Source organism: Galendromus occidentalis, unplaced genomic scaffold (assembly GCF_000255335.2).
Source record: "Galendromus occidentalis unplaced genomic scaffold, Mocc_1.1 scf7180000077488, whole genome shotgun sequence".
Classification (NCBI taxonomy): Eukaryota; Metazoa; Arthropoda; class Arachnida; order Mesostigmata; family Phytoseiidae; genus Galendromus; species Galendromus occidentalis.
In genome coordinates, this window is record NW_003805476.1 from 364,176 (window position 1) to 391,172 (window position 26,997).

Below are 26,997 nucleotides of genomic sequence, written 5' to 3' on the forward strand. Positions count from 1 at the left end.
TTCGAGATGGTTGAGTCCTTTCGCCACCAGTCGTCAAACTTCCGCTAGCAAGACAGAAGCTCCCTGGTAGAGAAGTCGGGGTGGATTTTCTCCGAATATGCGGAGCCGCCCGGTGCCGGATGGTCGAGCGGTTTCTGGCACTTCTGCGCTCATCCTCCACCGGACTCGGCCGAGAAAGACATCTCGATTGAAACTCTCGAAGAGGTTAGGAACAGACAGGATCGAATAGCTGGCTGCGTGGATGTTCGCGCTACGAATCCGCCTTAGACTCACCCTCAGTTCGATCTACATGCGGGCGGAGTGGGGAAAATCAGATCAGACCCTTGACTCCGGGAAAATACGCACAATGTCGCCCACGCTTCGCGTAGCTCAGTTGACGCGCGATCCTTTGCATGAAGATACGAGCCCAGTTACCACGACGCCCTGGTCCGCGCCAACTCAAGGACAGCGTGAGCCCCACATTCGTTGCTTTCCTTCGTCTGCCGGCCTTTCCCTGAGCGAGACACGATGTCTCGATTTATTCCCACAATCAAGCGACGGGCGGACCAGCGGACGGACCGAGCGGCCGACGACCAACCGAGAAAGCAAGAGACCCAAAAAGATAGAGACAGGGTGAGTGCGAAGCGCTGACGGAGAGAGGCACGGGGCAAGCGAGTTGGGCAACGTTGTGCTCATATAGCCGCATTTGTCATACGAGGCTATTTGAGCGACTCTGTGAGCGAGTCTACTGCGACGCCAGCACAGAGACCAGTAGCGGCCGCAGAATCTGGGAAAAATGGAGGAAGGGAAAAACAAACGGAGCTTGGCCGGACCCAACAGACTCGAAAGAATCCTTGCAGATAGTCGAGAATCCTGTGGGGCCCCAATACGGATCTGCAGTCCCTTCCCCTTTCTCAATGGATACGATACTGGTCCCCACAAGTAACTGTCAACGTCGGGAGGAGGAACTGCCAGGTGCGGACATCGGGGGGACTTGGATTTCCGATCATTTGCCGACTTGTATCTCTTAGGATCTGCAGGAGAAAACGGTGAGAACTTTCCGAATTCTCAACCGGGCTCGCTGGGCTCCCCTAGGAATCTCAGTTCGCGTCTCGGTATGCGTTCCTCAAAGGAAAAATATCGAAGACTTGTGCTGTGGAATAAGCGGGAGAAAGAAAGGTCTCCTGCGGAGTGCGGCGAAGCCTGCTTTGCGCTAACAAGTTGGCGTTCCCCTCTTCCGCCTTCCGTAGTATGTATGTATGAGGATATTTCAGGAGAGATCCATTTCTTAGGGTCAGGAACAAACTGCAATTTGTAGTAACGTCAGCGCGCCTTAGTAAGTGAGTGAACGCGGTAGCGAACCAGCTAGTGAGCGACGCAGGCGAGCGGGCAGCCAGTGAGTCGGTCGGGCACGACGCACGCAGTGGCAAGAATGGCGGGTAGTAGTGATCGACGATGAGGGATCGTAGCAGGAGGCTACGGCGTCAAAACCACCGGCAGCCTGTCCATTATTGAATGGGAGAAACAAGCGAGCTCTACGCGAGCTCTCATACGAGAGAGAAAAACCCCATGCACCTTCTCATGATTCGTCTGCTCATCAACCGACCGACTATCGAAGGTGCTTCTGCTGGCGCCTCGGTGCTCGGTCGAGTCGGACTACTCGAAGAGCGATCGACACGGGGCGAGCGCGCGCTTCGAAGACCTTTCGGTCTCCAGATAATGAGAAGAAATCCACAAACAACTAGAGTGATTTCTTTCCGAAGACGAGAGTATTTAGAAGTAAAAATATAAACAAATTTTATTTCTCGAGTTCTTCCCACACGATTCTTCCTTGTGGATTTCCCCACTCTCATATTGTTTAGCATTCCATTCAATTCGTACACTGATTTACAACGTAGTATGCCTCCATTAGGTATTCGATTAGCCATCGATTCGGATCGGATTCGAAATCGAGCTCACTTGAGGTCTGCGGTTACATCCTGTGTATTTCAAGGCTATTCCCCGCTCTCCCTTTCCGATTTCGCTTGGGAATCCTTAGAAACTTTCAGCATCGATGGGATTTTCCTTGTCATCAGCAGACAAGACGTCACGACTCGCGCTCTTTCATTTCGCCATTCTCGACTTCATGGCCCTTCGTGGCGGAGACGATAATTCAATTATTTCGGAATAGCTCCTCTACCTTCTGTTGTCAGATAGCATTCTCTTACGGAAGTTCCCTAACCACAAAATATATAATATTATTATCATGTTTCAATGAAATTGAAACAAAGTACGTTCTGACATCATGAACGACTCGTCGAGCGTAGAGAGTCATTATTATTGCATATGGCGGCGATATAATGCCCTTTCTTGACTTGTCGAGTTTTCTCATAGTTTCCACACGATAACGCAGATATCCACTCGTGTCTGCCAAGCACACACTTTCGCCAGGGAAATGGCTTCCAAACACACGGCTCATCCGTTCCGCTTACAGATGACACAAACATGCCGAATTCGGTTTTCAGAGCACGTCGATACATTCCAAAGTCATGCGACGATGACACGAAAAAATCCGCCCAATCTTGAATTGCCTCCCATCAGGAGAAATCCTCATTGGAGGATGAGTCTCTTGGGGCAGAGCCGGAGGGCAACTGGAATCACGGAAAAGAGCGACCAACCCAAAAAATTTCAGTTTTCCCAACTATACAAGCCTATATACAATAGGAGCAAGACTTCAGGTTCTAAGCTCGATCGAAAGCAATCATCCGTTGAAACAACAGTCTCGACTGAGAGTACATATTAATATCCGCAGCGGCAAATTACCCATCTACAGACCGGCTTCCTTATCGCTTTGTCGTCTCGCCTGATGATTGAACTAATAAGTCGTTCCCGCAGACAGACAATCGCCACAGTGTTTGCATGAATCAGTCGGACCAGGACGGTTTTGGGTTCAAGACGCCCGAGTCGACAAACATTCGTGGGTAATAGAGTCCGCCTGATTCCCTAAATGATGCGGAAACGTTTTCTCCGAGATTTTCCTCCTAGCGGCAGTTTCCAGAGCTCCGTCATGGTTGAAGGGCAAGGGTCGTCATCTCATCAGCATCGTTGTTCTTCGTTGTTCGGGTAGTTTTCACTCAAGTTGCCATGGGAGCGTCCTCAGAAAGTGTAATACATGGTTTGCTATGTACAGGTTTGATTTACAGCTTCTCCGCAGAAGACTTGCATAATTATGAGAATAATAACATTTGAATCATGATGTTCCTCGCGCAATCAGCTCATCAACTCTCAGTCGGCAGCTCGCATCCTCTCATCGCAGGAGCTCGTTCCACGAACGCCCGTTTCCTCTTCGTTCACTCGCGTGTGTTTGTTGCTCCAAAATCTTTTTATTGCACAGACAATAGAAACAACCCCGCTTGTTTTTGTCTCTCGCTTCCTCGTCCTTAAATATTCCAACAGCGGAAATTGGTTTCTAGATAATTGGACGCTAAAAATGCAGCTTTCATAAAAACTTGCGCTCTTGAGGTGGAAGAACAACTCGGTACGACGAAAAGTAGGCACTGTTCGCGTCGCCTGCAGAATTTGAAAGTTCGAATTAGAATGACGCTCTTCAATCTGGCGGCACGTGCCCTGATTCACATTTACAATTCAGGTCTGCGATCAGGACGAAATTTCTCGCTGGCATCGACTCCACTCTCGAGAAGACTGATCTCTTCAGAAGCGTGCCGCTGACCCTCGATGCCCTCGTGCCCCAACCCTCGAGCCCATATTTCCTCTCTTCTCTGTAATTCCTGAGTTCCGTATATAATATACGTTAGCGGCTGCTCGTCACGAGACGGTCCCGATGTCGATGGAAAGTCCACGATGACGAGCCTCATTACAGGATTGCTGCGCAAAGAACTGCTCCTTGCGGTGGCGTGGTACGAACCCTCGTTCGCCTCATGCACCGTTCCCAAGTTCGCTTGCCTGGCCTTTAGAGCCTGGCGGACGGCGGGGTTCTCCCTCCGTTTCCCCTCCCAACGGAGCACTCGGTCGTGGTCACGGAAACCCTTCCGTTCGAAGAACGCTGAGCTCACCTCTGCTGGTCGCATCGTCGCTGGCGCCGCTGTCGTGGCTCTGCTCCGCGCCATCGCATGAAGACTCTCCATCGAATTTCGTCGTGCAGTCTTCATTATCGAAGTAGAAGTGGTCGTCCCTGAAGATCAAGCAAATGTTCCCATCAGAGATGCGCAGAGGGCTCGACGAATTCCTCCGGAATTCCTTATTAAGCCCCTCTGTGGAGCGTATTCCGCAGCGATTCGTCGATCTCGGAGCTAGAATCCCCTCTGGATCTCAACCTCGGAGATTCTCATTCTGTGATACTCTGGACGCTCGTTCGGATCTGGCTCAACTCCGTCGGTGAATCTCAACGATGAGGCTCCTTCCTCGCCACTGTTCGAGGATCAGGGAGCCTCGATGCTTCTCCTGGGCCGACAGAGCACGAAGTGAAGAACGATGATAATAATCAGTAACAAAAACAGGATCAGCGAGAAATAATAAAGATCACGGAAAAAAGGGTACGTGGAAGAGTGTTGCCTGGCGAAAAAAAATCCACGGTAGGGAGCCGCGCACCGATCCGATCAGTCGGTGTGCGGAGCGTGTGCGACGTCGACCATGACGTCGACTAAGACGAAAACGGTGGTCACGGTCCGAACTAGACCGACAACTCCCACAGAAAGACGATAACCAGGCTCACGACGATCTGGACAAGGGAGGGAGCAACTACTGCTGCGACGGCGAGGCGGGCGATAGAGGCATCGCGAGTGAAGTTCGCCTGCGGTGGCCCGCCTGCTCGCTCGCTCGATTCCGAGAGAGAAATAGTTTTTAGGCGGTGCTATTAATGCCATATATCAAAAGTGAGGAAACAAGAAGGGTGAGGGAAAGCGTTCCATTGGCGGGCTGGCCTTCCTGGCTGCTTGCCTCACTGCTCATTTCACTGTTTGCTCCCGCGGTCGCCATCCTGACCGACCGATCGACCAAGCGAGCGTCCGTCCGTCCGCTCGCCTACAGGGTACCAAGACCTCCGACTAAAAACATTGCCGGGTTTTTCGCTCAGGACGGCCAGCAGGCGCGCGAAATGCGGAGCTGGAAAGGATTCCATGCGAGAAGGAGAGATGACGGCTTCCCACGGGCACTTTTATGCGAGAGAGTTCGCGGGGGAAGCGCCACGGGTATACATATATGAACACAGAACTGCAATGTACGGACGGCCTGGGGCTGTATGGAGAGCAGAGAACAACCCCGGGCGGGTCAGGGGTCTACCGAGGCCCCTCGGCGAGGGGATGGGGAGGACGGATCGGGGGGTCTGCCGAGGAGATGGGGAGGACGGATCGAGAAATAGGCCCGTTCTTTTCCCTCATCCTGCGTGTGAGTGCGTATGTTTTCTCTCCTTCTTGGCAACAGCTTGAAAAGAAACACTGGTCTGCCAACACGGCGGGGGTGGTGGTGGCGGCGGCGGCGGCGGCGGCCGACTCGCTCGACCCTTCTGGCAAGAAGGAGAAAGAAAAACGGGGACAGCCCGTCTGTCCTCCTAGCCGGTTCCCGTTCCCCCGGTATTAGGTCGGAGCGAATGCATCCATTCGAAGGAATTCCAATATCAACGTTGAGATATCTCTGCAGTTGTTTCTTCGCATGTTCTGTTGAGCTGTTGTGCGGCCTTTCTCGTTCTATCGCCGTCATCTCTCTCGCCTACGGTGTCGTCCCGCTGTTGGTGCCTGTTCGGGTTTTCCGGGAGGTGGCCATAGGGGAAGAAGGCTTCCTTTTCTAGACATGCGCTCCGTTTCCGTACTTTGGACTTACATTCGGGCTCGTGGTTCGAAGCGATCCGCGTCTCGCCATGAAGTCGACGCCATTGTGTGCGTTCTCAAATCCTTCTTGGGCATGTTGGGCGCCTCGTAGTCGAAAATTTCCATGGCGATAGGCTCTGCGAGAACGAGATCACAAATCAGTCAAGCCCAATCTCTCGAAAGACATCCAACCATTGTTCGCTAAGATTTTTGCACTAGAATACTACAGCAGACAAGTCTCTAAGGTCAGGACTGGATCGATGAGACTCCGCACTACCACTATCTGCGATGTGTGTGACAATTTATGAAAATATCTGGACGTTGTGGACATGGAGCGACCGGCGTCAAAATTTATCTGTTCCCGACATCGGCGTCGGTGAGGGATTTCGTAAGGCTTGGGCCGGCCTCCTATAGTCATCAATCTTCGACCGAGTAAGTCATCACGGGAGAGAAAACTTAAATCGTAAGGATCGAGCACAGGCAGCATCACCGATTTTGGCTCACTAAGATCTCAAAATACTGGGCTCCAAAATGCCGTCATCAGCTGGTGCGAGACACGCGGAACTTCATTACAGTCGTAGGCCAAGAAATACTCAATCAGGTGCACAGCATTATCGAGTCGATTCGGATCGACTTTCGCCAGATTGGCTCCGCTACGGGAAGGCTCAGAACACGTACCGTAAATTGGACTGGCGCGATCATGGCCGTTCGAAGCTGCTGCGGAAAGCAGTGACTGGAGTTAGCACCCTTCACAGAACTCTCTCAAAGTCCTTCTGTTTGAATCGTGTATGGATTTTGTGTGCAGATCAAAATTGAGTTTCGCTCTCGCGAAAAGGACCGTTGGCCGCCGAGAACTCAAGCGAGGATTCGAATACGTTTAAGGTGCGTTCTGTATGAGGCGGAGTGTGCGGGGGACCACCATGCAGTGGACGAGGCCCAAACGTGCCCGACTGGCGGCCACGTAGATCGCGAGGGCCACGGGGCAGCGTCCCCACTGAAACGCAACATACACTGCCCTCAGAATCATTCTCCAATCACTTCCATTCTGATCGGAATCGATGCCAATATCCGCATTTCACATTTTCTCCGCTTTCTCATTTGTCACTCGCTCAAGCGGACTCTCACATACGTTACATACATTCAGGAACATAACACCCGCAGTCGGACATTGCCGGAGCGGAACGCAAGCAAATTTCGAGTCTACGTTGAACGAATACGTGAGCATTGCCGGCGAACATATGAGACGGAGTCATCCATTCAATCGGATACCGCTATCCGGATCGAAAACATACAAACGAACACACTCTCTCCCGTGAACACACAAAACAGAAAAGGGAGGAAATTCACGATATTCGGATCGAGAAACCGTCAGTCACCCCTTCCCGGATCTTTCTGTTCGAAGGTACGACGACCTTCAGATTCTTCTCCGGTTCTCACAAGATTCGGAAGGCTCAATCGAATCTTCTCTCGTGTTCAAAAGATCTGATACGTGATTGCCGAGCGTTACCGCGGTGACGTGTACCACGAACAGAAGGGCAATGGAGTCTCAGTGCATTGAGAATTTCAGTCGACGGTCGAGGTGACATCGGGCTTTCCGTGGAATAATAAACAGTGGGATTTTGTACAGTGACATCGGAGTCGGTTGACGCGGCGGTTTGATAATGCGGAATGATAATTTTCCCTTCTTCTGCTCGAAATAAATAAGCGAACAACTTACTGCACTCGTGGCCTCCGCTCAGAAGAAACGGACGGCTGTTTGAGGCTGTGCCGTTCTCCCAATTCTTGCTCCTCGGGTTGTCGTAGTGATTGCTTTGCGCAGTATTGGATTTCTCACAGAGGATATCTGATGGAAGAGAGGAGTGGAAAGGATGAGAGAGTGAGTGAGGAAGGAAAAAAAAACAAAGAAACGGTTGCAGCGGCAGCTAAGTGGCCCTGCCCTCGTGAGCCCCACTGCATCCGCGTTCACCCTCCAATCAGACCCTATTCCTCTGTCCTCGTCTTTTACTTTTTTCCTCCCGTTTGCGTCTAGGGCCCAGGGTATCACTACTTCGCACTTGTGCTAGCCAAGTGAGAAGAACCAGCATCGGACTGAGGATAGAGGAAAAGATCACCGAACGGAACCAGAACTTAAGCACTCTGATTGGAATTCTTCCTCCTTCTCCTCTATACCCTCTGAGCCAGCTGAAAGCCCCACGTTACCTACCCCTAGTTTTTCTCGACGGGCCCTCCATGAGGGCGTTCGACGGTCCGAAAGACCGACCGACTGACTGACTGACTGACTGACTGACTGACTGACTGACTGACTGACTGACTGACTGACTGACTGACTGACTGACTGACTGACTGACTGACTGACTGACTGACTGACTGACTGACTGACTGACTGACTGACTGACTGACTGACTGACTGACTGACTGACTGACTGACTGACTGACTGACTGACTGACTGACTGACTGACTGACTGACTGACTGACTGACTGACTGACTGACAGAGCGATCGACCGACCGACCGACCGAAGAACCGATCGGCAGAGCAGGCGAGCGAGCAAGCAACCAACCAACAGAAAGACAAACGAACAAAAGAAAGACAGATAGATTTCGCCCGAGGACTTACCATCGTTGCTAACGGCTTTGGAAAATGGCGGCGGACGCCTTTTGTGGCGGTTGAGCGTAGCCGTCATCATGAGAGGCTTTCCTGCGCCAGCCAGATGGGGACTTGTGAGCATACTAAGAGTTTGCTGGCTAACTTGGTTGTTCTGAACGACCCCTGGTTTCTGAAGGTCGTCGTACACACCGAACGAGGACAGGTCGTCCATCGAACCAGCTGCAATAACGGATCGTTCACCTGTTGTAGCGGAGCATCGACATGCCCGTCTCGATACGAACGAGAACGCGACTGGCGAAAATCGGGGAGCCAACCCGGTACAATAGGAAAATGGAACGGCCGTGGAATGGCACGGCTCCCTTCAGTTCCTCCGGGATCCTCAACTCACCATGCTGCATAGCCGAGGGAGCGATTCTACGATTAGGCGATCCCAAACCGAGGCAGAGCTGTCGAGTAACTTCTTGATTTGCTTTGGCTTCCATCAGGGCCGTGTCGGCAGGACTTATCGACAGGCTCTCCCGTTGCATCACTGGAAGGAGGATTGGTGGCAAAAATTACTCTCAAGGGATGGGATTACAACGATTCTTGAATTTTCAGCGGGTCAGATGTCGCGAGTCGTGGCTGAGTTCTCCGGTCAAGTCGTTACCTCTCTTTCCTCATCGATTGTTTTTTTTGCTTGAAACTCCCTTCGAAGTTTTTCTGTCCGTTTCTTTTTTCGAGAACAGAACTATGACGACAGTATCAAACATAAAATCCGAGACATTCCCGTGCGCGGTTATATCTGGAGGAGGGGAGCAGTCTTCTGCCGCGGAACGGCTCCGAGCTGAAAGCCTCTGAGACCGTTCTTGATGAACTAGGCTCTTCAAAGTCTCACGGAGCGTCCCGATAGAACGTCAGACTAGAGTAGACTAAACAGGATGAAGGGTTACAGGATCGAAGTTTGGGAAGTGGTTCAGCAATATCTCAGTGGGAGGTTCGCGCCAAGCCGCCGTCGTTGTTGGTGCCGGTGTTGAAGCGAAACTCGAGAACTCACCTGACATTCCTTGAGGTTTGAAGAAGGCCAGTGCCGTTGCCTTGTTCTTGCAACAAAACAGCAACGCCGCCGAAGTGAGAACCCCCGCAACAATAACCAGCACAATGACGACCAAGGGCACGACCAAGGCAAGTTCTTCATAACTCTGATCGTGCACCATCAGCTCAGGTGTTACTATCGGAACGATCGAGAGCTCACATTAGAAGTTAATCCCTATCACGTGACTCCCATCCATCAGAACATTCATGGGAATCATCGTCTTCGCTGCTAACAGCTTCTGACGAGGGAAAGCAACGCCTGATTCGTTTCCGCTCCCAGACGGAGTCGGTGAATAATTCCATCTCGTCTCGCGATTCGCATTCGACGTGCAAGACAGCCGACTCGATGAATAGAAAGCTCACCGTGCGAGTTCGAGAACGTCCTGACGGGGAATTCGGCAACGGTGCTGCCTGCGTCGTTGGTTGCCGTAACCCGAACACTGTACCACGTCTCGGGCTTGAGATCATGCAACGTCATGGGACCCTCGTCCGGACTGAGGTTCCTAGACACCACGATCCACTGGTTGTGGTTGCTGCTTGAAGAACGAGGGCAATATTCGATGGTGAGATGGGATATGGGACAACCTCCATCATCCCATGAGGATGGACGCAAAGTGAGAGAGGTGGAGTTTGACACAATGAAGTATTCTTTCTTGGGCGAGCGCGGCTCTGGAATTTTCCAAATGAGATGTATGTTAATAAGGAAAGTGGCGGGGCCGCTCGCTCGCTTGCTGGCCGAACGACCCACCGACGGGGCGAGCGAGCGAGCGACAGACCTACTTCAAAAAGTAGGACGGACGAGTGACGGGACCCAGAGGAACAAAGGCTGCTGCCGACGAACTTACTGTCCCCTAGAGTCTTCGCCGAAACCGTTTCACTGGCTTCGCTGTGCCCGCTGGGGTTGTGAGCGACGAGGTACAGATGGTATTGAGTACCACAATACAGGCCCATGAGCTCGTGCGACATTCTTTTAGATGCACCTTCACCCGCCGGCACCTTCACCTTGTCCCAAGATCCCGCCTCTCGGCTGTAGTGCAGCTCGAAGTCTGCGGGGGAGAAAAATCGTTTTTTTTTCGGCGAGAAAATTAAATTTTCCTCATTTCAATATTTTCGTACGCCAGTCCCACGACTTGAAATTCAGGAACGAATATTTGACGGGAACGACATACACTCGATCCATTCTTGAACTTTACTCACGCGAAATCGGGGACGAGGTGTTTTTTCGAAGCCAGGACAGTATCACGCTGTTGTACGATGTTCGGACTACTTCCACGTCGTGCGGCTTCGGGGGCACTGCAAAAACGAACTCGATGAACACTCCCAAGCCAAAAAAATAGATTCCCGCCAGTAGTGGGACATGAACCCGAAAACGCCAGATGTTTTCAACAGTTTTATTCCCAGCCTCCGCCAGCCGGTACTCACAGACAGTGCTCGGATCCGACGCGATGGAGAGGTGGTATTCCACGTGGTCCTTGCCATAAGAGTTGGAGACGTGGCAGGAATAGTTAGCCGCGTCGCTGTCCTTGACGTTTTCGATGCGAATGGCGCCCGTGCCGAGGAACTTGATGCGAGGGCTGCCGCTTGAGATAATTCTCTCGCTGTAATGACAACAGCGATTGTCACAAATCACGTCGTCGTACGTCAGAAGAACACGAACTCGCCTACCGCGTCAGAGTCGAACGGGAGATCCTCGTAAGGCGCGCTCGGTGTCGCTCGGATAGGGAGAAAAAAATATTCAGCGACACCGCTGGATATCGAATAACTCCGCATATGTTCCTGTGTGCCGTTGGCGGGCGGGCGAACGCCTTTGATTCGAGTCGCCCCAGCGCCATCGACGGAACGGAAAGCACAAAAATCAAGGAAAAGTCGCCTCGGCAAAGTTCGAGCCGTGAACTTTTAGGCGATGTCGAGCCGGAGTTCAAGTTAATAGAAAGAGCTAAGTAGGATTGAATGATGAGCGAGGGCAAGGTTGGCTCATATGAATTTCATATCAAGCTCGAAGAATCCGTCCGACGAGCACCGGCAGCCGCCCTCGTCGTCGAAGAGAGCGGCTTGCGCTGCAATGGTGAGACGAGCTCCAGCCGCAAAGTGAAGCCTCCGAGATTGGCTGCTCGCCTTCTCAGCCAGTCCGTCAGTATGGGCGCAAACTCGCCGACCCGTTTGGCAGACAAGCCCAGACGAGCGTCCCTGTCGGACCACCGACCATTCGAACGGCGCGGCGGCTCTCGGACGGCTCCTTAGGATAGTCGTCGCTTGATACTCACTTGACTTTCCACGTCCTCTGAGGCAGGGGTAATCCCGCGATGCGACAGTCAAGCTCCACGTCCTGTTTCTGAACGACGGACACCGCCCGACTGAACGAGGCGACTCGAGCCGGAGCTGGAAGTGGAGGTACGTTTTCGAATAATCGGTCCGGGGTTGTAATTGATAGCCATTCCCACGGGCAGAACAAGAAAATATTCGCAAACGGGAACACTCGGGAATTCTTTCGAGTGTTGTTGCTGATGCTGCTGCAGCTGCTCGTGCTCGAAACTGCAGCAGCCGCAGCATCAATCCATCGGTCTCCTTTAAAATAAGCTGGCGCCCATCCATAACTCGGTCATGCATCCCGAGGTGCACGGGCGGGCGCAAGGGGTTGGCAGGCAAGCAAGCAAGCAGGACGGGCAAAAGCAAGAGTTGTTCTTGTCTAGTTGGCCTCCGTTCCGTTCGTTTGGCGTTACCTTTGACGTCGGGAGTTTGAAGAGCTTTTTTGCTTGGGGGTCCTTCACCAACCGCGGTCGAAGCGCTCACCCAGAACTCGAACCTCTGGCCGGAACGTAGATTCCGCATTTCGTGGAACAGTTGCCCCGCTGGAACTGACACCCTCCGGGAACTATCCTTACTCTGTAGGAGAGGAAAGCAGGAGATGCATTATTTTTCTCTCCTGCCCGTTCCTAACGTCGGTTGATCCGGGGCGGGAGGATTCTCCCGATGGGAAATTTCATGGGGATACGTGGCTTGAGAGGTCCGTAGTGGGACCATGGGTCTCTCGCCATTCTGATGCGATTCGAAGAAACTTGTTCACGCAATAATCGTTCTTTGGAATCCCACAACAATGAAACACATTTTTTTTGGAGCGGGTCGTTCGAGTGCCATGACGGAGAACATTTGAGTTTTAGTGTTTGCGATCATACATCGCCGGGGAATCGTCGAGCGAATTCTCGTTTCCGAGGGAACCGGTGAGCTGAAAGAAAATATTGAGACAAGCAAGCCTTCGACGCGGAAGAATAACTCACGTTGTTATCTTTGAGACGTCCGTAAACGGTGTACGATTGAATAATGCCGTTCGGTCTCCGCGGCGGTCGCCAGCTCAAAATGATCGCGTCAGGCGCTAGCACCAAGGCCTTGATGTCCTCAGGCTCTTCAGGAACTGAAATGCACTGAGTCTTTGAGAAAAAGGCCCCGATGCGGCGTGAGAATTTTCGTTTTCTGGAGAACGAGGGGACAAAACAGCGGAACTCGCCAATTCCAATGACTAGAAAGAGGAAGAGACGCGAGCGACACATCGGCAAGTTTAATGAGGGACGGGAAGCGGAAACTGTCGTGGTCAGGAACGGGGAGCTCCAGAATAGCGCTGTCCCGACAATCGACGGGAGAGCCGGCGACTGGACCTTCACATTTCGGGACGAGACTCCAAGTCGACGACGCAACTTCTTCGGGTTCGAGTAGGCTCAGAATATTCGTGCTAGCGAATCTGCGTTTCTCTGCGTGAATTCCACTTCATTCTCTCGGTCGGTTTCGGTCCGCTTATCCCATCGACCCAACGCAATAAGGGAAGAGGTGGCGACCCGACGGATCGCGGGGAAATAAGGCAGCTCGACGAAATACGGAAAAAAGTGGCGTCACTCAGGCACAACAATTTAAACGAGTCATAACAAGCGATCTGTATGCATTGTCTTTGTGTCGTTTCCGCGTTTTCCATTTAAACGCCGCGCTCGCTTGCGGCTTGCCACGATTGCGCCCCCTCGGTCTCGGCTTTTGACAGCAGCTATTTCTTCCTCTCCCCGTTCTTTTGTTGCTTTTGTTCGCTTGTTTCGAGTATGCATTTTAAATGTGGCCATGTATATCTCACTGGCAGTTTACGTCGACTGGTATCGCTATCTGATGGGCTTCCCCCTCGCCTCCGCCGCCGCTCGCCCTCAACCGTAGATGGCATAATGAACAAAACCACTTGAGAGATAGATGGAGGTAAAGTTTACACGGCGGAAGGAGCGCGGCGGGAGAGCCGACCGGCTGGTCTGGGATACGGCGGTCGGGAAGGGGGGCCGAAGGAGGGAGCGAGGAGACCGAGCGGAAAGAGAGAAAGCAGGCAAGCCCCATTGTTCAGCCTGCAGGGCGAGGATCTATCATTAATTATGGTCGGGTTTAGCGGAACGAAAAACGGATCCTTGCCGCAAAAAAAGCCTTTTCTAAAAAGAGAAATTCTGCAAATCGTCTCCTTCCGCCGATAGCATCTGACTGACTACGAGGAAGGCGAGGAATCCGTACCGGAATGGAAGCAAAATGGAATTTCTCCCTCCTGATACACAGAGCAACAATCGCCTTGGTAGTTTTGAGAATTAGTACGAACATCCGTATTCTTTAGACTCCAGATGCTCGAATGAGATCCCCGCCGAGGACTCAGAAGAATCCATCCTCGGTACGGTCGCGAGGAATTAAGTGCTCATATTGTACACGAACAATCGGCGAAGACGTCCGATGTGTGCAGCAACGCCTCTCCCACTCCGCAAGATAGCCCCGTTCTCAGAAAACTCCTGGGAAACTCCAAGTGGCGGAAACTCGGAGACGAAGCGCATGAGTCCAGCGGACGCTCTTATCGAGGACTTACTTGATTCGTGCGTCTTGCAGAAAACAGGCTCACTCTGTTGTCCGACGCCTCCACCCGAAATCCCGGCCACCCGTATCGAGTAGTTCGTAAACACTTCGAGGCCGTCGACGAGTAACGATGTAGCCACTTCGTCCGAATCCCGCTGTCCGACTGAAACAAACAAGATTGTTTACCGAATTCTCCCATCGGTTCCAGAACTGCTCACTCCCACACACACGTTGCGCCGCCCAGTGTATCCAGGTCAGTGGATTCGTTCCTAGAGAGCAGTCGAGTTTTCAAAAGCATTGAGATTGTCTAATTATTCCTCTGAAAAGAAGCCCTGCATCAGTCGTAATGGAGGGCGAGAGCGATCCGCCTCCTGTTTCCCCGCTCAAAGCACTTTCAGTGAGCTTCTCCCCCGTTTCCCGGAGCCCCCCAGAACATGGTGGTAGTTGGACGGACTCGGTTCCGTCTCTATCCGACCCCGGAGTCCTCCGATTTCCCTCTTACGGCAAACTCTGCCCTCGAGAAAAGCTCAAAGCCTCTCCGCTGCAATACGACTGCGACGGAACAGCTTCCTGATGAAGCGGTAGTCAGCCTGCCGGGCGACCCAGCTGGCTGGGTGGCTGGCAACCGGATGGGTAACCTTTAAAACGCGGATGTGCTTCAAGATAAAACGATTCCACACAGCAACAGAGACAGCCGCACACGCCGTACAGTAGCAACAGCGAGAGAACCTGCTCTATAGAGGGATCGTGCACCGAACGTCTGCCCGCCCGCCTGCCTGCCTGCCCGCTCGCTCTTCTGCCAGTCAGTCAGTCAAGGAATCCCAGAGTCTTCACTGTAGTGAATCAGTTATGCGTCACCGCACAGACCGCTTCTCATCCAGATTCCTTGCCTGCTCGCTCGCTCGCTTTCCAGTAACGAGGCTCAGAGGAGAGAAAAAGAGAACGAAAAAGAGGATCCAAATGCCTGGATGGATGGACGGTCGGCCGGCCGGCCGAACGAACGAAAGAACGGAAGAGCCAACCAACGGATAGATGGCACCCACAAAAGAGCTCCGGGTGAATGAAAACGGCATGCTTGCTCTCACAGCAACAAATTGCTACTAATAGCTCATGGATGGAGAAGGAGGGGAGCAGCAGAGCGAGGCACAGCGTTCCCCGAAGAAGAACAGGAAATGACAACTTGAATACAACCCTGCTGTTGCTGTTGACGCCGCACTTCTGTCACCGCGACTGCGCAACATCCGTGCAACGCAACCACCTGCGCACAGAGTGGAGAAACGAGCGAAAAGAGCAGCAGGTGATCGGTGGAATGTCATCCATGTGCACGATACGGCTCTCGAAAAAATGCCTCTTCAAAACTCCACGGAGCCGTCGCGACGGGTTTCAAGAGTCGTTCGTGAATCTTCTGCGACGGATTTTGAGAGAAGCCGGTCGTAGACGAGCTTGAACGCGTTCTCCGCGGAATTCCAGCGCTGCGCTCGACCACGTAAACAAAAAGACCATCTCGTGGAACTTACTTTTGAGCGAGTCGACAAGTTGATAGATGACCTGGTAGCCGCGCAGAATTCCGTTCAGCTTCGAGGCATCCAACGCATTCCAGGAGACCTTTATCGAGTTTGTAGACAGCGGATGACAAAAGACTCCGGTCGGGGCCAATTGCGGAACTGCGTAAATAATCTCGGTTTCGGAATTCAATCACTCGCTTTTCCGCCCTAGACCCCACACCATGCTCTGATCGTGGGAACAGATTTTGACGGAGCTCCGACGTGAGGTGTTATTCCTCGGAGACCACCCGCATCGTTCGTTGGGATCTGGGAAATGAGAGAGTCTGCTCACCGTCTTCGGCAGTGGACACGACGATTTCATCGGAGCGTGGACCCGCTCCGATAGAGTTGTAAGCTTGGAGCAGGATGCTGTATTTTGTGAATTTGCGAAGGTTGTTGAGGAAACACTCGCCGAGCATGCCTCCGTTCTTCATGCTGTTGGCATCGATTGTTTTGTAAAGATGTAGCTCACTCGAGTTGTGCAATTTGTACCCAACGTAGTATCCTCTGATCTTTCCATTTCGCAATTCGTCGACCGGCGGCTGGGGGAAAATATACAAATTACGTAGAAATGGTTCGATGGAAGAGAGGAAGTGAAAAAAAATCCGCCTCCTTGACGAGATGGCGAAATCGACGAAATTCCTCAAGTTTTCCCCTCAGGATTTCCACATAGCCTATGCTCGACGTCGAGGGGGCTACTCGCTTTTATCGGGCCGCTCTCCGAGCAGCAGCAGCAGTCGCCGCGTCATTTGCTCAATAATGATTCGGCGGAAACTGTGTATAAGCGGCTTACATTCCACGAGACGCGAAGCGAGTTGGGACCCACGGCTTGCACGTAAACGTTCGTTGGCGGCCCAGCGGGAACCTCTTCCTCGGTACGCATCTTAACGAGGTTCGTCGAAGGAGCTCCCACACCGATTTCGTTTACGGCACTGATGCGGAAGTAGTAGATCGTATCAGGACTTAAACTCCGCACCGTCCAGCTAGTTTGTTCCGATGCCGGAACAGTTACGTTCACGACGCGTCCCGACTCCCAAGGAACGTCTGGAAAGTTTGTCGGAACGTCAGTCATACCAAGCTTCATCCTAACCTGCCCTGATCCGTCATGATCATCATTCGATTTTGAGATCGAGGTGAGGAAATCAGGAGCAAGGGAAAAAACATAAATAGAAGCATAAATAACCCACAAAGAAAATTCTTAAATATATGATGTAAGCATTTCCAATATTCGATAGGGCTCAGACGTCCAGAAAGCGCACCTGTACTGTTCTTGTGCTGTATGACGTAGTAGATGAGCGGACTGTTGCCGTTGTAGGGTTCTCTCCATACGACGTTGACGCTCCGGCTGCTCACGCTCGTGATGTTGAATCCCTCGACCGGCTCGGGAGGTTCTGCGAGAAGGAGAACAATGCTCTCGAATTACTAATGGTAACTCGATCTTCTCCATCAGCAAAGATCGTCTCGGGGAGAGCTTATCTCTCGCGCGTGGTGATCGACGAAACCGCACCCAGAGCGAAGGAAATAACTTCCTCTCGAGCCGTTGGCGCGAATAGCTCCCCTCTGACAAATTGTAGTTCGTGGGGCAGGGCGAGATGACTACATGTTCGCCGGGAGAAAGGCTTTTGTGTTGTCGTTACGTGGGAACAAATGATTCTCGTTTGATCTTGTTCGGCCGACAAGCAGACGGTCGGTCGAGCGGGTGGGCCGTGAAGAAACAAGCGCTTACCTTGAACATACAAGCGGACCTGCATCTCATCGTTTCCGAAGTTGTTCGATACGCTGCAAGTGAACGTTCCAGAATCGCTTCGAACGACTTTGTGGACGATCAGTGATGAGATGAGACCGTGAGCCGAAGTTTTCTCGTGAACGCCGTAAAGGTTGGATTCCTTCGTGAGCAGTTGACCGTTTTTCGACCATTTCACTCGTATGGGAAGGTCGCCTCTCACGGGACAGTTCAAGGCCATTTTATCGTTGAGCTTCACCGTATTGTTGTGGACAGCGTGTTCGATACGAGCAGGAACTGCAAAGATGAGATCCCGATTCAGATATGGTGGTTTCGAACGGAAACGAAAAAAAAAGAAAATAATCCTTCATTGAATTGTTTCTCATACGATCCCTACGCGTCAACCTCTGACTACCGCAGCTGAGTGGAATGGCGTCACTTAGATAAGCTAACGCCGCTCCGCGAGAGGGAATTCGAGTTTTTCATGTCGGCAGGCGTAGACGATTTAGTTGCTGCCACTCCGCCGCTTTCTGCACGGCTCATAAATCGTCCAGGAAAGTTTGCTTGTTTGTTCCTCCCACCAACCAACCAACCTTGAACGTTGAGTTGAACCACTGTGCTCAAACCGGATCCGACCCCGTTGGCAGCTTGGCAGAGGTAGGGTCCCCGGTCCTGATAACGCACAATCGAAATTCGTAACGTTCCGTTTTCGAAGATCTGGTAGTCCGGACCGCTGAGTATTTGTTTGTACTCTGAAGATTGGCGATCTGTGAAGGAGCGGACAAGTAGTACAAAAGCCTCGCGCATCGGTGGAGCTCCTCGATGGGAGCATTGCTCGTTTCCACCGCAGCAGCGAAACTGGAGCGAATTCAGCGGGCGAAGACCAAGCGGCCGAACGAACGACCAACCGAGCGACCGGCCAACCAACCGGGCAGCAGTATCATCTCCTGCCATTAGTGCAGTGGTCACTTACCAACGCCTCCTCGTTGCCATATGATCCTGGGCATCGGATGTCCGGTTGCCATGCAGTCAATGTGAATGCTGTGGCCTTCGACCGCGGACGAATCTTTCGGTTCTCGCACCCAGTGCGGTGGGACTGGAACGGGACCAAACATTAATTGCACGACATCGTCCAGGAGCGACGACACGACTCCAAGAATAATTCTCTCGTAATCATGAGCTGCTTACCGTGTACGAGAAGCTGAGCCGTAGAATTCACCACCGCGGCGTCGTTCGACGCCATGCACGTATAGTTGCCGTTGTGCGCCGGATTCAAGGAGTCGATCACGAGGGCCAAAGAGAACGTATCCAGTGTCCGCACTTGCAGTTGTGCTCCCGAATTGAGCGGCTGTCCGTTTTTTAGCCATTTGATCGAGATGGGCTGATCCCCGCGGGCGATGTTGCAGTAGACTCTGGTTCTCATTCCTTCGTAGAGGTTCTCGTCAAAAGCGAAGCGCTCGATTAGGGGCGGCACTGAAACAAGCCAGAGGACAGCAATGAACATGCGATATAGTACTGTGAGATACAGTTAACAGGGAGGTCTGCTGGCGCACTACTTGCTGCAGCCACTGGCGCGCTCAATGGGACTCCCCGTCGTCCGTTCGACGGGTGTCTGCTCCGGAGCAGACGGCCTAGCCGAGCGACCGAACCTGGCTGTCTTCTTCCCGGTTGTCTGGCTGCCTCTCTGACGGCTCGGATGGCAATATCGTTATTAGCAATTATGTATTCCCTACTACAACAAGGCCCATTTGCGTGGCAATGACGTCGTAACGCCGTCGGTCGGGAACAAGCGGGACCGCGAGAAACCCGCGCTACAGGAAACAGACGAGAATCAGGCTTCGAGGATAAAGCCTTGCCTCCGCCGCGGCTGCCGTCGTCTCGCCCGCCGGCCCGAATCGCGAGGAAAGAGCTAAGGAACGAAGGCCACGAGGTGTATTGCAATATCTTTCCAGCACATTGAACGCTAGTCAGGAACACAATGGTTCCCCTCTTGGACACAGCCAACCATTTTTCTCCCGACCGCTGCCTGCGCCGCCACCGCCGCCACAGGAGCCAACACCGTGCGTCACGTTTAATCCTTCCAGGAGAACCCAGGAACAGCTCGATAAACAGCTGTTCAGCTCCCGTTAAGGAGAATTGGAAGGAGGAGAAAATAGGTGTTGAAACAGGATGCCACGTTACCGGGCAAGCTGGCAGGCGATTTACGGAACGTAATGGCTAAAATTGTGCCGCAAAGCCCCGTCGCTGTTGTTGTTGCGGTTGCTCTTGTTGTTGCCGGTGTTGTTGTTGTTGTTGTCGTCGTCGCCGCCGTTCTTGTTGTTGCTGTCGTCGCTCCGAGCGGTTAAGGGAAGGTATGCGAGGCAGCTCCAGCGAAACTTGAGCATGGCATGTTGTCGCTGTGTTTGCATTGACCTTGTCGCGTTTCGTCTCCGGTGTGAGGGGTGGTGGCAGCGCTTCCAAACGAACCATTACTCGAAGCGTCTCAGTTTCATTACCACCCTATTCGACGCTTGTATCGCTAAGGGCTGCCGGGGAGAATTCCGTCGTCAAAACTCTTGACACATGCAGCCACCAACACGGGACCCCGCAGAGCGTTCTGGACGGAACGTTGCATGAACGCGGCCCCCACACCGGGCGGGCGACACCGGCATCGGAGCAGACGGGCGGCAGCGGCGCCGGCGATACTGCGAGCCCGACAACGCCGAGATGCGATCTTCTCCGTTAGCCCACTCCCCTGTTCCCTCGAGCGTATTCTCGCTGCTCGTCGAGCGAGCCTCCTAAGCGATTCGTTACCAAGATTCGCCTTCTAATCGCAATTCACTTTCTTCAAACATCAAGAAGTGTGGTAAAACAGGGACGGACGGGACGAACCGGGAGAAGAACACGTGAACATCATGTCTCATGAATATTTACCGTCTTTTCTTCAGTGGATTCCCCCCTCGTGCCTTCAACCCGCCCGCCCATTCGCCCGCTCGCTCGCTTGTCCAACCGACACCGCCTGCTCTCAGGGTCCATGCAGGAGCCTCGGCATAACCTCGGTCCCCTGCTCATAGATTTCCATCGGCTGAGAGGTCTCCTTCGACAGAAACGAGAGACTTTTTCCTCGTTTTTCCGGCCGATGCTGTGCCGTCTACCTTTCGGCTGTGGGGCTAATCGAGAGTTATCCTCTCGTTCTTGGAACTATGCCAATTAACGTTTTGTAGGGCCCCACGCCGGCCATTGTTCTCGCTTGTCAGACTCGGGGCGGGAAGATGAGACCGAAGAGGAGATGAAGGCACTCGTACCGAAATAGCAGAAATATAATATTTAGGCATCCGATAGCGACACGCGCAGCTTCTCGTGAAATGCTCCAAACCCCGAATCATTTCTCGTCAACGTGCAGCAAGCCCATCCGCAGGGGGCACGAACACCGGAGGGCGAAATCCATGGAATTTCGTGTCGAGCTCCTGTTCGATAGACGAGACGATTTAGGCGACGTCGTGTCGTCTCTGTCCTGAGTCGTCGGATTATCCTGGGGACCTTTTCTTCTCGAGCTCGTGGAGTGAAACCACGCAGGACAGAGAACTAGGAGAGGAGGAGGAAATGATGACGATGGAGTAGGGGAAACAAGGAGAGAAGAACGAGGAGAGGGAGTAGTCGGCCAAAACAGGATGGCCGACGACCTCATCAGGCTCGGCCGCCGAGATTAGAAGTCAGGGAACAAGTCATACCAGCGACAAACGGCCCGGCTAAAGTGCAGTGCGGGCTGGCGGCGGCGGCCGCCGCTTTGGTGGGTCGGCGGCCGGCGGGTCCGAGGGAAGAGGTGTTATCATCGCAGCTGGTCGTCCTCTCTCGTTTTCATGTTTTTCTCTCATCTTTTTCTGCCTAACAGCCGATGTATGAAATGAAGAAGAGACTTCTTCCCTCCTCTTTATCTGGCCGAGCGCGTCGCCCCAACAGATTTGACGGAGCATTCGAGCCGCCGACCGGCAGGGTGTTATTTTTTCGCGTTTTTTCCACGGATTTTTCTCGCTCTCTGTGAACACGGCCGGCCAGATAAGATGACGCTCCCGCGAGTCCCGTCCGTCGGAGCGAGCGGCGGGTCGGGCTCCCGGAGCATTCAAAAACAACCAATGAGTCGCGAAAATAGGCACTTTGTTCCTGGTACTTTTTTTCTTGTTTCTGCTTCAACTAATCCCCTCATGTCCACGGAGTTTCACAATTCTTCAACCGCAGGCATTGATCTCGCAACGTTCTCAATCTTTCCTCACTGTTCGAGGTTTTCGCTTGTTTTGCGTCACCGGTCCCGTGGTTTGGCGCAGATGTTTGCTTCTGCTCACGACTGCTTGTGGCTACGTAAAAGCGTATGACTGCGTGTTCTTCGGTCTGGGTATTTCCATTTTTTTGCTCGGGAATGGAACGAGTCAAGGAGAGCGAGAGTTCCTCAGAGCGAAGTCACGAATAGATTCGGAGCGGAGCTCAGACGTTTTTTCCATCTTCTCTCTCGTGCTCTCCTCGACGGTCGCGTCTGATCCTCTCCCGAAATAAAAACGTCGAATTGTTCGAATCGAAATCTTAAATCACGTTTGACACAATCAGGGTAAAAACAGCTCCGATGTCGAACTGTGCGTGTGAGCAAGTGCGTTCGATGTGCGCGACGGCGGCCCCAGACCAGCAGCGGAAAGAAACTCGCTGTCATTGATTTCTGCCCCCAAGACTGTCCGTCCGACATCCGCGGACCCTCCGTCTGACATGTCTCGATCGCCGGCTGGATGGCGAGAGAATTCCGACTTTTCGAACAACATCTCTTCGGGATTTTTGACCGTGGTCCGCGGCTTCTCTTTCGGCTAGCCCTCGTTCCACAAAGGACTACCCAGGCGTTGTTGAGAGGAAACCGGCGAGATTGTGACGCTGAAAAGTCGTCGAACCCTAGAGTGTCGAGTACGGCCAAGCGACGGCAATGCAAGCGAAAAAAACGGCTGGAAACATATAGGTAATCACCACGCCAGAAGAGAAGACCTGTCTGCCGAAGCCAGCCGTAGAGCTCGAGAGAAATCGCCAAAGAACGCCCTCTTCTCCAACGCGTCGCCCAGCGTCGAGTAGTGCACGAAGACCCTCTCATCCCCTTCCCGGAGAAAGTCCTCAATTATTTCTTGTCAGTCCGTGTTTGCCCGCATCCGCCCTCCCCCTTCTGGGAAGCGCCTTCCCGTCGGAGTTCCGTAAAGGAAAAGGGTCCTCTCACTTAATCGAGGAACATGTTCAAATGTTGTGAACTGGGCAATGGGGAATTTCGGGGAAAGGGAAAATCAGCGGTGATGAGGGGAAAAATTTCTGCGAGAAGTAAATCGAGGTCCAACGAGAATATCTAGGGGAATGAACTATTTTCGCTCCCCTTCTCATACAGGCCATGGATACAGAGCTAATTCTAACTCGATTCGACTTATCATTCGACTTAATAATCATCCAGCGTCCCATCGAGCGCGAGAGAAACAAGATGAACGTCACCTCCGGAAATCAGCGCTACGGGCTATCGAAAGGGACGAAATTGAATTGCGTATATATCTCGACGTCCCATCCGAGCTGGAGCCGTGAGCTGGACCAAAACTGCGATTGAGTGAACTGGTCAGAGAGACTGCGACTAGACGTGGAACGGGCAGCACACGGAGAATGACCAGTCGTTCCGAACAATGGAGCGAGCTCTTCACCCTACCATCATAACGGAGCGCGATTCGTTTCTAACTCTCTTTGCGCGGCTGTTTTTGGTACCGCCCGCCCTCCCTCGGATCGCTGTCAGTCCCGTCCGCTCATTTCTCCCGTTTTGCCGGGAGGGCCATAGTGCGCGTGCGTTTGTCCTGTCAGCTTCGCTCATACACCGCGCGGCCATAGCGGCTCATGAAAGCAGCGGCGGCTTTGTTGTAACAGACGGCAATGAAAATTACATCGGTGCCGGCAGTGGTACAAGCCGTTCCGCAGGTGGCCATTGTTTGAGCATGTGCTTCTTTTCCTCGAACAGGCTTTCGGTTATTCAGTGCATTTTCCTCTCTCCCTTTCTCTGACGTCAGGACAAAGACAATGGACCGCGCGATCGCGGACCTCGAATCGGGGGCAGAATGGCGACCTCGCGAGAACCGCCTGCTACGTCAACTCTTATTGAGCGACCTCTGTGGGTGAGCCCCTCTCAAGGCCGTGGCTCGTAGACGAAACGGAGGACGGAAGTATGGGCGGACGAGCGAACGTCTTCAGAAGAGGAAGACACCGAATTGGTTCGCTGATAAGAGTTTATCCGTATCCGACGTCTGCTCGAGAGATAAAAGTGCGGAATGACGCCAATCGACGACGCACGTTCACTGTGGAATCTAGATGAGGGACAGGCGAGGAGGGTGGCGAGAAGAGTATCAGCCGACGGACGAACGACTTCGGGAGCAGCCTCGAATTTCCCGCCTACATGACTTACCTTTGACAATCATGAAGAGACTTGCTGTGGCATTGTTGTCGTTTCCTCTGGCGAAGCACGAATACTGTCCGGCATCTTCCGTCGTCACCGAGAAGATGATCAGAGTGCCGTTGGGGAAGACCTTCTGTCGATGATGCAAAGGCAAGGGTCGAGCACCTGAGGAAGGATATTCGAGTCAGCCCTTGCTCTCGCTGGAATCGCCATCCAGCATTTCCGGTCACTTGATGTCTATTGCGGGAACTGTTGGGAGACAAATCGAAAGCCTCTACCAGCGGAACTTAAACAGAGGGTTTTTTTCCGGTGTGTGGGGAGCGAACCCACATGGCTGGGTGGATCAAATGCCGGTGATAATATCTATCCAGATGTGGGATTTCAGCATTCGAAGCTTTCACGAATTGGGAGGGGGTCGTGAAACCGCCTCCTGATTCGTCCAGAATCTGACACACCAGCGTGGACATGGCGGTCGAGTCCGCTGCGTGTTCGTACCCCACGTTTCCAACGAGAACTTCTAGCCGCGGGTTGAGGGATCGGTGCACACCTAGCTCGTATCGATGCAAGGAATATCTGCGGTGAAACCGAATGATTTTTATCGCTCTCCGGCGGAGCTCGTACGATTTGTTTTGGGAGACTGAAGTGAGCGGCTGGCTTTATGGCCCGCTGATTCGCGGGCCGCGGAACGGCCGAGAGGTCTCTCGGTCAGTCGCTTACTTCGGCATAGTTTCTCTCGGTCAGTGGACCCGCCCCTGCGTCTGGCAGCCCGTCGAAGGATCGAGGAAAGGGCCACAGAAGAACGCTTAATACGAAGTATCTGTTTGGAGCTCCGATGAGAGTCGGTGCACCGCTTCTTCCCGGAGCAGCTCCTCCGCCCGAGAGCAGATTCATCGGAAAGCTCCGCCAGTAAATCTAGCCCTCAATCGGCGAGGCTTACTGCATTGAAAGTCATAACTCGGTACACAAGACGGGACATGATTCAGGCTACGTCGAATGACGCGTCCTGAGCAACAGTGGTCGGGAAAACATCAGCAGCAACGATCCAGGCCATAACTCGACGCAGCCAGACCTCATTTCAAGCCAGATGCGTCGGATCGTTGACGTTGCCGGAATTACAAGGACGTGCAAGGAGCCGGATAGAAATGCTTCGCGGAATGTCTGCATGCCAGAGCCTGAGCGAATTGTCAACGTCGGGGATCATTTTTCATCGGACACTGGTCTCACGCAATTTACGTGATACCAGAGAGCGTCGCCTGCCGCGGAAGTATTCAAGTTATTTATGGAATACAAAGAATGTATCGAGACATTAGACCCGGGAGTTTTGAAAATACTACATTTGGGCGTGTGCGTTGGACGCAGGTTTCCTGCGGACTAAAGCAAGCTCATGAATACGAGAACACAGAAATCGGGGAAGCGAAATGAGAAACCGAATGGAAAGCCCTGGAGCGAGCGGGAAAAGGAAAATAAGGGCGGAAAACCACGACCGGACTTGCGGTAGTTGTACAATGCGAGAAAAATGGCGCTCATTTATTAGCCGCGGAGAGCCACGGTCTGCCTCTGGTGCAGTAGATCCTACTCCGCTCTTCCCGAATAGCCATCGGGGTCTCGTCGTTGGGAGCCGAACGACGAAAGAGGAGCAAAAACCCGAGAGCTCTGAATGGGCTAAGCAATTGATATATTGCATTCATTGGCGTCTTCTTCTTCCTCTTCTTGATCATCTCCCTCTCGTTTCCCGAGTCGCCGTTTCCAGTGGTCGTACTCGCATCTTGTGATGCTCTCCGGTCGATCCCTAGGCTCGAACATTCGCTTTCCTCCTTCTTTCATTGCTTTTGAGGATTCCTGATGGGGTGAATCAACGCTTTCCTCTGCGAGTATTCTTCCTCTCCTCTATTCTTCCCTTCCCACCCAACACGGATCGACGGAACACTCTTTTTCCCCGATCGAGCTCGTCCGCCGATGACGATACTTGGAGGTGGACAAAACTTCCTCGGCTCCCGTTCGGGTCCCCAGTTCTGAACTCCTTTTGGAAAGAGTCCGGAAAGTGCGCGGAGCATCGATATCTCAAACAATAGGACGAGCAGCTCGCCATTGTGGGCTTAGGGAGTGGAACAGACGGCAAAGTACACAAAAGGACTCGGTCTCCTAAGTAATCAAAGCGACATAAAACGAGAGTTCGAAAGAGCAGGAAGACCGAGACGAAAGAGTGAGATGCCTAACAGTGTCGTCCGACTCCCGCGCGCATTTTGGGAATTCATTATTTTCTCTTTCCAACCAATGACTGCTACCTCCCTATCGGGCGATCCGACAGAAGAGCAGTCTGTACCGAAGTCTCCAATGCGCTCCCCTGATACGCGGAAGGGTCAGACGCGATTGTCGTCGCCTTCGCTGCGAGTCCTCTCTAGGATTAATCCCGACAGAGCCGTCGAAAGGTGTTCTGTCTCAATCGGCTGGAGCCACCTGCCGACATTCACTCGGGACTCGGGACGGACAGCCAGAGGCTTCCTCGAAGGAGATCAGATGATATCAGACGGAGTAGGTAAGGAAACCAGGCACGGCGAGCGACAGGAGCTTCTCCGACGAGTTCATTTATCATAATGATGATGGAATTGACAACGGCTGTCATTGATTAACAAACAGGTTGATGACACGGAGCAGACGTTGCACTCGATGGCGAGCTCCCGGCGGGAGAGATCGGTGTTCGGAACATTTGAGTTTAGGCTCCACGTCCAGCCCTTGGAAGCATTTAGGGCCGACATCGGAACCGGATACTCCGCGTACGATTCGTTCGAGACTTGACCTCGTGGCCAAGATTCGGCGCGTGGGGAGCGAACCCACATTGCTGGGAGGATCGAATCCTCAGCACGAAATATTTGCCAGCAGCGCGTATTGAAACATACTGTCGAGAACGCCTGACGCAAACCCTCTCGGGAAAACGGTTGTCTCCCGCTCGAGCAGTTTCCTTTCACCGTCAGAAGTCACGGAAAGAAACTCACG

General features: G+C 52.8%; 1 protein-coding gene across 1 annotated transcript in view; it reads right to left on the reverse strand.

Moving 5' to 3' along the window:
• Window positions 1-3,457: 3,457 nt before the first annotated feature.
• LOC100899086 (Down syndrome cell adhesion molecule-like protein Dscam2) overlaps window positions 3,458-26,997 on the reverse strand; it is a 34,878-nt gene continuing 11,338 nt past the window's right edge. Inside the window, exons 8-31 of the mRNA XM_029112273.1 lie at window positions 24,013-24,168; window positions 18,768-19,052; window positions 18,553-18,675; window positions 18,173-18,346; window positions 17,583-17,876; window positions 17,116-17,247; window positions 16,650-16,900; window positions 16,149-16,398; window positions 15,830-15,976; window positions 14,326-14,475; window positions 12,734-12,867; window positions 12,179-12,341; window positions 11,723-11,837; window positions 10,881-11,056; window positions 10,656-10,751; window positions 10,304-10,504; window positions 9,822-10,127; window positions 9,421-9,594; window positions 8,776-8,916; window positions 8,397-8,606; window positions 7,498-7,623; window positions 5,794-5,917; window positions 4,032-4,150; window positions 3,458-3,528 (exon numbers count right to left, since the gene is read on the reverse strand). Of these exons, the coding sequence (XP_028968106.1) occupies window positions 3,458-3,528; window positions 4,032-4,150; window positions 5,794-5,917; window positions 7,498-7,623; window positions 8,397-8,606; window positions 8,776-8,916; window positions 9,421-9,594; window positions 9,822-10,127; window positions 10,304-10,504; window positions 10,656-10,751; window positions 10,881-11,056; window positions 11,723-11,837; window positions 12,179-12,341; window positions 12,734-12,867; window positions 14,326-14,475; window positions 15,830-15,976; window positions 16,149-16,398; window positions 16,650-16,900; window positions 17,116-17,247; window positions 17,583-17,876; window positions 18,173-18,346; window positions 18,553-18,675; window positions 18,768-19,052; window positions 24,013-24,168 (4,118 nt within the window). The remainder of the gene's footprint in view (window positions 3,529-4,031; window positions 4,151-5,793; window positions 5,918-7,497; window positions 7,624-8,396; window positions 8,607-8,775; window positions 8,917-9,420; window positions 9,595-9,821; window positions 10,128-10,303; window positions 10,505-10,655; window positions 10,752-10,880; window positions 11,057-11,722; window positions 11,838-12,178; window positions 12,342-12,733; window positions 12,868-14,325; window positions 14,476-15,829; window positions 15,977-16,148; window positions 16,399-16,649; window positions 16,901-17,115; window positions 17,248-17,582; window positions 17,877-18,172; window positions 18,347-18,552; window positions 18,676-18,767; window positions 19,053-24,012; window positions 24,169-26,997) is intronic.